Raw genomic sequence first — 10,587 nt, 5'->3', positions numbered from 1 at the left:
ACTTTGAGCCCTTTTCTGCTGGCATTGTTTCTCTGAAGATTAATTGTTGATCATAGTCAGTTTTGAGTTCTTGATTAAAAAGCAGATCTTGGGTCGGTGGGATTTTGGAAAATGGGTTTCGAATCGGATAAGCAGGGAATGGAATTTGCAGCTAGTTCTAAACCCCTTAAACCCTCTTCAAACGTTTCGGATATCGTCTCGAAGTTCGCCAAGGCCTGTAAGTTTAGGTCCATTGGTGTCTTTAATGCATCTGAAAACCAAGACCAAGGTCACATCTACAAGGTCGTTTCCCGGGACAATGCGACTCTATTAGATGAAGAAAGCAGCCATGCTATGGAGGATGCTGCGTTTGACACCATGAAGGTGCATCTGCAGCCCATTGAGGTACAAAAGAACGGGAATATATGTGGTCATGTGGAGATCTTAAAATTGTTTGACACGCTTTTGGCTTTGAAATTAGCTTATGTTAAGCTCCAAGAAGCTCATCTTCCGTATGATCCTGAGAAAATTAAAGCTGCTGATGAAGAAGTGGTATCTCTGCTTGATTCTCTCTGCAAGATTAAGAAGGCTTATAAAGAGAAGCTATTGAAGGAAGCTAAATCTGCTTCTGCATGTTCAGCTCTTTTGCTTGCTGAAATTCAGGTTAAAGAGAAGGCTCTAGAGAAGTTGAAGTTGCAAGCCAAGAGTAAGGACAAGGAGGTGGGTAATTTGCAGCGACATCTTCAGGAGCTGGAAATGATGAATAAAAAGTTAGCAGAAGAGATTAGGGAGAGAGAGAGAGAAAGTTTTAAGGGTTTAAATCACTGTTCCTTTGAGAATGTTGTGAAGGTAGTTGGAAAAGCTATTCATGATTTTGCAAAGCCGTTGATTGCCTTAATGAAACTTTCAGATTGGGATCTAGATCAGGCTGCTAATGCAATTCAAGCATCTGTTTTATATGCAAAGAGGTCGCACAAAAAATATGCGTTTGAAGCTTATGTTGCCAGAAGGATGTTTTATGGGTTTTCACCACAACCTTGTTTTTTGGAGAACATAATGAAACTGGACGACCCTATTGTTGCTTTGATGGAAGACCCAAAATCTAGTTTTGCCAAGTTTTGCAGAACGAAATATCTGTTAGTAATTCATCCCAAGATGGAAGAGTCGTTTTTTGGGAACTTGGACCACAGGAATCTTGTGGCTAATGGGGTTCACCCACATACCCCTTTCTACCGTGCCTTTGTCAGAATGGCAAGATGTGTTTGGTTTTTGCAGGGATTTACTGCTTTTATTGAGCCTAAAGCTGAAATGTATGGTGTTAAGCAAGGAAGTGAGTTCTCAGAGGTATATATGGAGGTTCTAGAGGAGCTCAAGGAACACAAGGCTTCGTTTGATAGGGGCCAAGAAAGATACAAAGTTGAGTTCATGGTCATGCCTGGTTTTAAGCTAGGGGAGACTTTAATCAGGTCTCAAGTATATGTGTCTAGCGGGGTATCCACAAATGTCACACATTAGGAGGAGTGGTATTACGCACTGATTATGAAAGCTGTTGTATTTTTTGCTTCTCAACTATATGGATAAGCAGCAGGTTGACCTGATAGCTAGATGTAATGCTATGGCATCATCAGTGCAGTCCGCAAAGCCTGGACTTTCATGTAGTAATATTCGAACGAAATATATGCTCTGTAATTAAATTATATGCTGCATTTTGACATGTAAATATAATCAACTTTGTTGTGTCTTGAAACACTTTTACATATGATATCTGTACAAAACTTTACCTTATCTACGGAATGTTGGCTCACTTGTAGATTTAGAAGTGTTTCCGTTACGTTGCACTTTATTTCTATTTCTAGATTGCATCTTTGCTGAGTGTATATATATATACTCACTCGTGTGCACACACACACACACACGTAAATCCATATTCTATGCGTGTAGTTTCAATTAGGGACCTCTGAGTTTTGGCAGATCTGCGGAATTTTGAAATAAAAATCTGACTATCAACTATTTCATGAGATTATCTCTATTACTAATCTATCAATGTTACCTCCTTCCATAGTTCATATGTGCCTTGGTGGCATTTAAAATATGGCCCATAGATGATTTACATCACTTTTATCGTCACATGCTACAGTAATTTTAACAATGTCCAAGGAAAAAGTTCTGTTATTACTCCTGAACTGTTTGCTCTTTCTTTTATTAGCCTACTTCCACAAAAGGTTATAGGGTTCTTATCTTTGAAGTCTTTTCAGCTGTGACTGCTTTCTGGTTTACATTTCACCTCCCAGGAATACCATCACTGGTTTCCCTTCTACGGTAACAACTATGGTAGCAGTTGTGAGAAACTTGTCTTTTAATGAATGTTTGGAATCTTGTCCAGCATGCATGCCTGCTGTTTGGTTACCATGTTGGTGGAAATGCTACCTGCTGTTAGTACTTAGTATTATAAGACTCCTTTAAACAGATGTATGCTACTAATGTTGTTAGAATTGTAAGTTTGATATCATTTGCTGCAAAGTATGAATTTCATTCCATCAAACACATTTTCAGTTTACAACAGAAGAACCAAAATGTCATATAAACCAGTTCTAACTTAGAAGTCCTTTTGGTGTCCCATCATCATTCTCACATCTATCAGAAAACAAATCCCTGCACAGCTCTCCATAGAATCGGGACACCAGATCAACAAACACCGGACACCTGAGGTTCTTCCAGCAGTACAGAAGCTCTTCAACATCAACCAAATCTCTGGTTTTCCCCTCCTCCACAATCATCTCCACCAGATAGTTCTCAAAGCTCCTGCATGCATCTTGAGCATCATCATCATCCTGATCGTGAATGTTGTTCTTTCTAGCAGCCCCGCTCAGTCTTATATATGCTGGGGTGATGGGTGAAGGATATGGTGCTTTGTGATGATTCTCGATGTCTAAAAAGCTCTTCATCTCCGTGAGTCGGTCGTCCATCTCTCTCTTTCGTCTCAATGAATGCAGAACCGACAGGATTTTCGGGATACGGCCCTCGTGGGTGGCTGTCTTCCTGACTTTAGGTCTGCGGTGACGGGATTGAAGGGCTCTTATAAAGACTGGTTTATGGAGTCTGAACTTGAAGAGATTCAGTAGTTTCTTGCATGGTTTCAAAAGCTTGCATTTGAAGGAATGCAGACTCATTTCTTATTTGATTGAGGGGGCTGAGTGTGGATGAAGCGATGATGGTTTATGGGTTTCTTTGTTGCTTGAATTTGGCGCAGTTTGATGGTTGGTGCAACAGAAAAACACACACAACAAACAGTTGGTGAAGAGAAGACCGGGTGAGTTGTCTTATTTAAGGCTAAAGTAAAGGGTGTTTGAGAGTATGATTTATGTGGATTTCACGTCTAGTTTTCGTAGGGAAAACTGCTGTACCATAAATGAAACTTATTCAGCTCTTCAGCCGCCTCAAGGGATGTCTATGTGATAGTTGGCTACCACTTAGACCCCTCTCTCACCATTATATATGTATTTTGTCATAGTTAAATAAGTTAATGTGGAATAACATTGACACCTTCTAAACTCTATCTATGTTATATTGCAGGTAGGTGTGTGAATGTCTCGTGTTTTTCTTTTTATTGTGAAAATACATTTATATTTTTATTTCAATAATTATTTACATAATAAATTAAAACAAAAATTAGTTATAAAAGAATAAAATTATATCAAAATAAGACTATTTAAGAGTCTCAATACTTGTAAACTATTTGGATAATAATAAATATATCCAACTAAAAATATAAATAGACTAATAATATTTTTGGGTGATTCATTTGTTGGAAGATATTTTTAAATACTTTAAAATATTATTTACTAGGACACAATAAAATTAAATGAATAGTATCGGAATAATGTATAAAACTTTAAAAACTATATATATAGATATATGAAAGAATAAATTTTAAATTTTTTTTACAAATCTTATTAAATTAGAAATGCTTTTGAAAAATTGAGCATGATTGACTTCTAACTAATCGATTTTATTTTATTATTAATAGTAAAATATTATTTTGAAATTGTACTTTCACATACTATTGATTTTTATCATAATATATTGGAGATAAAAAATATTAATAATTACAACTTATGATTAAATAGGTAATATTGAGAGTCTCCCCAGTGTTTATCTATTGTTAGAAGACATCCGTACCCTTACTGAGGTATTGTTAGAAGACATCCGTACCCTTACTGAGGTATAAGAACAAAATTATATCTAAGAAGAGAATTATTTGCCATTCCTAATTCCTCTAAACTACAAAGAGGATGAATATATATTCTGAGCGAATTGTATTTTTGTGGCCACAGTACTATGCTTTGTTAGCTTCATAAAAATAGTATCATATAAATGAAAAAGTATGTAAGTTTGGTTCATTAACTTTTGTATGAAATAGGCATCTGAATTCCACATGAGGCACAAGCAGAGATTAGGTAAAATTGAAATTCTCTTATAGCAGCAAAAAAAACAAAAAAAAATTAGTTTATTATTTTTAAATTGATTTACATTGGTATCGTAAGATTTAAAATGAATAGCATTCCCGTAAAATGTAAATTTTAATTCAAACTTCAAAATATAAAATAATAATAATAATAGTAAAGAATAAATATTAAAAAATTCAAAATAAAAATCCTCAATGTTATTAAATTAAAAATTCAGTTGAAAATTTTAACATGAATGGCTTCTAACTGAATGATTTTATTTTAATATTAGATAAATTTTTTAGATTCCAATTTTATGATAAAAAGGTGGCAAAATACTTAACAATTATTTAGAAGATGGATTTTTTTGTTCTACTTTTTCACTACTTATCATGAACTCTACATAGTATACCATTTCTCAATTGCATAATTATCATAAATAACAAAATATATAATAAGACAGTGTAGAAACATAGGACAACAACACTAGAATTCGTCTTCTCCATCTCTGAAGATGTACTAATGACAATGTTCAATTTTCGTATTTAGGTTATTTTAAAAACAAATTAATAAGTCATTCAATTAAAATTTTGTAAAAAAACGAAAAAAAGAAGATTTACATTTTATATTTTTTTATTAAAAGTGCTATATAGGAGTAGTGAAAACTATAGCATAATAATTTTTTATTCAATTATATAAATGGACTTTCTTGAATATTTATTATTACGATCTCAATTTAAATTGAAAAATATTTATCCATACCTTGGCATGAGTTTTATACTAGTTTTCACATAATTTAAAAATTGATTGTTACAATTTATCACATTATTAGTGTTGAGATGACCTTTTTAATCACCAAGGCCCAACCCTCATTCCACTCAAGCCCATGACCCGATCCAAGCCCATTCCCTTTAACCTGACCGGTTAGCATTTAACCCCCCAAAACCTAACCCCAACTTAACTTAACCTAACTTAATCACTCACTCATTTCTCTCTTTCCTTTCATCAGCTATCCGCCCCTCTCCCTCTTCTCTCACCTTTTAGTTTTTTCTCCTCCTCCTCTAAATCTTCAATGGAGGATTCCCAATGGTGTTGGAAACATCCTCCACCGCCATTGTCACCTTTCTCTCGTCTCTTTCATTAGCATAAATATCTCCTCTCCTTTGTGGATCTTTAACTGAAAATACTAAAAAGCCCAGTATATTTGGTTTTGATTTTGGCCCATCTTTAAGATGGGCCAAAATATAGTGTATGTTTGTCTTGTTTTGTTTTGTAAGTTTTGAATATATTTTTGATTATTTTGAAACAATTTTAATTACTTTTTGTCCAAAAAATATAATTAATTAAAAAATAATATTTATTTAATCACTCACAACTAAATAAATTATATATATTTTTACACATACATATATATAAATATATATGAAAGAGACATGATTTGACAATGAACAGTACTTTTTGTCTCCCCACTACCCAACATCAAACATACCATACATATTTTATATTATCTCCAAAAATAAATCCAAACATACACACTATCTCTAACTTATTTTTATTTATCTTTGTTTTTCTCTCTCTATCTTCACAAAACACCCCAAAACAAGTTAAAAACAAAACCAAACATTATGTTTGTGTTCTTGAATCTCCTTGTGAAAACCTTTGTGGTTGGCTTGATTTACTTTGTGACTAAGTTTCTGAGTGAACCGTGGTGTTTTCTCTTGGTGAGAAAAAGAGCAACCGTGAGTAGTGTGGTTACTGGCCTTCTTGTGGCCGTGTTGACCGCCTCGGATGTTTGGCTCCCTAAGCCGATATTCTTTATTCGCTTTCCTTTTTTATTTTTGTAATTATTATTTTGTAAGTTTATATTATTTAAGGATCAAAACCCATAAATCTGTAATAGTTGAGATAGGATTCCTCGTGCTTCCGCTGAAGGGTAAAAACCCAACAGTGGTATCAGAGCAAGGTATTTGAACATTTGCCTCGATTGTGGTATTTCTCTAAACTCTTCCTTTATTTTTCGCGAAATTATTTGCTGCCGTTTTTTTATAGTGTTTTTGGGCAAAAATTGCTGTTGTTTTTTTTAATCTATTTTGGGCGAATCTTACTGCTGATTTTATCTGTTTTTGGGCGAAAAATTGCTGCTGTTAAAATTTGTTCTTGGGCGATAACTTTTCCTGTTTTTCCTGCCTCAAATATCTCTGGTTGTTGCCATTATTTTTTCTATATTCGGTTGAAATATTTTTCTGTGATATTTTCTGTAAATATTACTATTGGCCCATTCCCCGATCTCCCCCTAAAACCACTCACTTGGCCGAAACCCTTGAGGTTGCGGGTATCTAGTTGAGTTTGACCGGGATCCTTTTAAACTCTGTAAGTTATTTGTTGTGTTTATCATCTTATTTACTGTTCTTTGTTGAAAAATGTTTGGATATAACTTGCAACCATTTGACGGCAAAATTGATTTTTTCAATTTGGCAACAGAAAATGAAAGGGAACTAATTCAACAAAAAGCTTTCAAGGCCATTGATGGCAGATACTTTGAAACTATTTCTAAAGACAAGAAATTGGAAAATGACGAGTACGCATATTCATCCATTATTTTAATTTATCTAACATTGTTTCGAGAAAAGTTGGAAAACAAGCTTCGGTAAAAGATTTGTGAAAAAAATAGAAGAATTATGTACAAAAATATCCTTGCCAAGTAAATTATTTTTACTCGAAAAGTTTTTTCGTTATAAATTAAATTCGTCCAAAAACATAGATGAAAATTTAGATGATTTCACAAAATTGATTCAAGACATTAAATTAACATGTGATAAGAATATTGATGATTACTCTGCCATTGTTTTGTTGAATGCCATCCCTGATGATTATAGCAATGTTAAAGCTGATATTAAATACGGTAGAGATAATATTAGTCTTGATTCCGTTATCAACGGTTTAAAGAGTAAGGAAATTGATCTAAAGACTAATAAACCATAAAACGAACAAAATGAGGTAAATTTTGTTAAAGGAAAACCAAAATATAGAATTTCCTTTCATAGAAGACATAGCAAAGAAAGGAATAAAAATCACAGCAGTTCAGAGTCTAGTGATAACGAAGAAGATAGAGAGGAAAAATATAAAGGTAGGAGATGCTACAATTGTGGCAAAAAGGGTAACTTTATAAAAGATAGTAAAAGACAAAAAAGATTTAACAAAAATAATAAAGAAGAAACAAACTTAGTGCTTGAAGAAGAAGAATTAACTGTTTATGGATTTTGTATCAATCCATAATTTTTTCGCCTTATGATCGCTATGTACGATTTTTATGTTCCTTTGTGGATATAGTAAGCCTTTGTGTCTTGAGCCTCGATGGCTAAGATTCTTTGTGATTGAGTCTATGTGGCTGTGTGTGTGTGCCTAAGTGGCTAGTTGCGTCTTTGTATGCCTTGGTGGCAATTTTATCCTATGTGGCTGCGTGGATTAGCCTAAATGGCTGAAAGAGCCTAAATGGATGTTTGATGTAGCCTTGGTGGCTGGTTGAGTATTTGAATGTGCCTCGGTGGCAATTTGCTATAGCTTGATTTTTTAACTTGGTGTTAATTGCTATGTGCAAATGTTAAAAGAGTTCAGTGCTAATTACTAATTGAGCTGTGTGCTATACCTTGTGATATCATGTTACTAACATCTCTTTTGCAGGTAAAAACTTTTTGGCTGTGATGAATCCAAAGATTCGGCTTTGGGCCAGGTTCCCTTTTAGGTCCTGGTCCAAGATTGAGAATGTGAAATAATTTGTGGCCCATGACCAATAAAGGGAGGCCCAAAACCCATTCCTCACTAGGTGCTCCTTTTAATTACCAAGGCCCAACCCTCACTCCACTCAAGCCCATGACTCGACCCAAGCCCATTTCCTTTAATCCGACCCAATAAGCATTTAACCCCCTCAAAACCTAACCTAACTTAATCACTCACTCATTTCTCTCTTTTCCTTCATGAGCTGTCCGCCCCTCTCCCTCTAAGTTTTTCTCCTCTAAATCGAGGATTCCCAATGGTGTTGGGAACATCCTCCACTGCCATTGTCACCTATCTCTCGTCTCTTTCATCAGCATAAATATCTCCTCTCCTTTGTGGATCTCTAACCAAAAATACTAAAAAAAAAAAATCTTTGTGTTCTTGAATCTCTTTGTGAAAATCTTTGTGGTTGGCTTTATCTACTTTGTGGCTAAGTTCACGAGGGAACCGTGGTGTTTTCTCTTGGTGAGAAAAGGAGCAATCGTGAGTGGTGTGGTTACTGGCCTTCTTGTGGCCGTGTCGATTGACTACGATCTTTGGCTCTCTAAGCCGATATTCTTTATTCTCTTTCCTTTTTCCTACAACTGAATCAAGTAGGCCAAATGAAGCACTCATATGTTACTATTAAAAAAGGGCCAATTTTTCCTCCAACCAAAAATACTTAATGGTATGTTAGGCACGTGATCTACATTATTAAATTATAGATGAAAAAGTGCATGAGGACCAAAAGTATTAATTTTTGTAAGTTATGGAACTAAAAATGCTAATTTGGTAAAGAATGAGATCAAAAGTGACATGAGCCTAACTTTTGGGACTAAAAATGTTATTGTCCCCAAAAATTGTTACACTCTTCACACAAAATATTCTTAATTTTTATCACATAATTATATGTAACTCATGGACTTAAAACATGATAAATTATCATTATATGTGTATTAAAATCATGTTCTTAATACATAATAATGGTGGGGTTACATCAAGAGTCCCATACAATTGAAGAGGCATAGTCTCTGAAAAGTGTAGAGACTTACATTCTCCCATTTGACTCACACATTTATGATAAGAATTTATCCAAATATGGCCATAAACAAATTTTATAATGTGAATACTCTTATAGAAAGGTTGGATCATGAATCATGGCGGTTATGTCCATCAAGTTAAACACTTCCTTTCCTGTATTACTATGAGCTACAATTCTTACATGAAGACTGTATGAAGCATAAACTTGAGTTTCATCCTTATTTATTCTAATGGATAACTTAAATGACACAATTTAACTTCATGTGCATACTAAGTTGTGTCATCTTATTAATTGAGAAAGTATATTACATCAGACTAACAAGACCTGTATGATCCACATGAATTTTGTATGCATTTCCTGGCAATGTTTCGTCATTGGATCGGCTACTACTAGCTTCATGCGGATATGCTGAATTACAATATCTTTCGTATTTAGTTTCTCCCTTAAGACAAGATACTTAATGTCGATATGCTTATTACGGCTGCCATTTTTATTATTCTTTGAAAAGAAAATAGTAGTTGAGCTATCACAAAAAACCTAGATTGGTCTAAAGATAGAATCAACTATCTTTAATCCTGTGATAAAATGTCTCAACCATAAAGCGTGTGAAGTAGAATTCTGCCTCCATAGTAGATGAAACTGCAATAGTCTGCTTAGCACTCTTCCATGAAATAGCTCCATTGCATAGCCAATGAAATAACTGTTGATTGTCCTTAGATCTAATATTTTTATATTCGGACTATAGATCCGAACTTCAATAGGACAACCCCAAATATGTAAATGTCCCAAACTAGGTTTTCATCCTTTCCACAACTCAAAAGGAGTCTTAGGAACAATTTTGGATGGAACTCTATTTAGGATATATACAACAGTTTTCAAAGCTTCACTCCATAACTCTAAAGAAAAATTGGTATGACTCATCATACTTCTTACCATGTCCATAAGTATATGGTTTCGTTTTTCAGCAACACTATTTTGTTGTGGTGTACCAAGCATTGTATATTGTGCTATTATGTCTTCTTCTTTAAGGAATATAGCAAATGGACCTGGATTTTGCCCATTTCTGTGTACCGTCCATAATACTCTCCATAACCTCCACTTGAACATATTTGGTTGCCTGAATAGATGCTTTGTTCACTTCCCATTGGTTTTCCTAGGTTGAGAAATTCCTGTATGGTATTAGCAATATGGATTGTAGATCCAGAATTAATCCACCATGTATTATCAGGAACTTTAACAAAATTTGATTCATAAGATACACAAGAAATAAAATTACCTTTCTTCTCCAGTCATTTCTTATACTTCGGGCAATCTTTCTTTTTGTGTCCCATTTTCCTATAAAAGGAACACATGATCTTAATGCCAAAA

The 10,587-nt window shown here is 34.3% G+C and overlaps 2 protein-coding genes across 2 annotated transcripts; one reads left to right on the top strand and one right to left on the bottom strand.

Annotated features, from left to right (window-relative positions):
- On the top strand, positions 112-2,302 carry LOC105163904. Its single transcript, XM_011082429.2, has 2 exons — positions 112-1,470; positions 2,186-2,302. The coding sequence occupies exons 1-2, from the start codon at positions 112-114 to the stop codon at positions 2,300-2,302; spliced, it is 1,476 nt and encodes a 491-aa protein (XP_011080731.2).
- On the bottom strand, positions 2,489-3,478 carry LOC105163905 (transcription repressor OFP17). Its single transcript, XM_011082431.2, has one exon. The coding sequence runs from the start codon at positions 3,147-3,149 to the stop codon at positions 2,571-2,573; it is 579 nt and encodes a 192-aa protein (XP_011080733.1). The 5' UTR covers positions 3,150-3,478; the 3' UTR covers positions 2,489-2,570.

This window comes from Sesamum indicum, linkage group LG6, assembly GCF_000512975.1.
Source record: "Sesamum indicum cultivar Zhongzhi No. 13 linkage group LG6, S_indicum_v1.0, whole genome shotgun sequence".
NCBI classification, from domain to species: domain Eukaryota; kingdom Viridiplantae; phylum Streptophyta; class Magnoliopsida; order Lamiales; family Pedaliaceae; genus Sesamum; species Sesamum indicum.
This window is presented reverse-complemented; position numbering and strand designations above follow the sequence as displayed.

Coding starts and splice junctions, on each gene's coding strand:
- LOC105163904 (XM_011082429.2), top strand. CDS start 112: ATGGGTTTCGAATCGGATAAGCAGGGAATGGAATTTGCAGCTAGTTCT. Junction 1,471..2,185: donor AAGTATATGTGTCTAGCGGG/GTATCCACAAAT, acceptor TTCTTTTATTAG/CCTACTTCCACAAAAGGTTA.
- LOC105163905 (XM_011082431.2), bottom strand. CDS start 3,149: ATGAGTCTGCATTCCTTCAAATGCAAGCTTTTGAAACCATGCAAGAAA.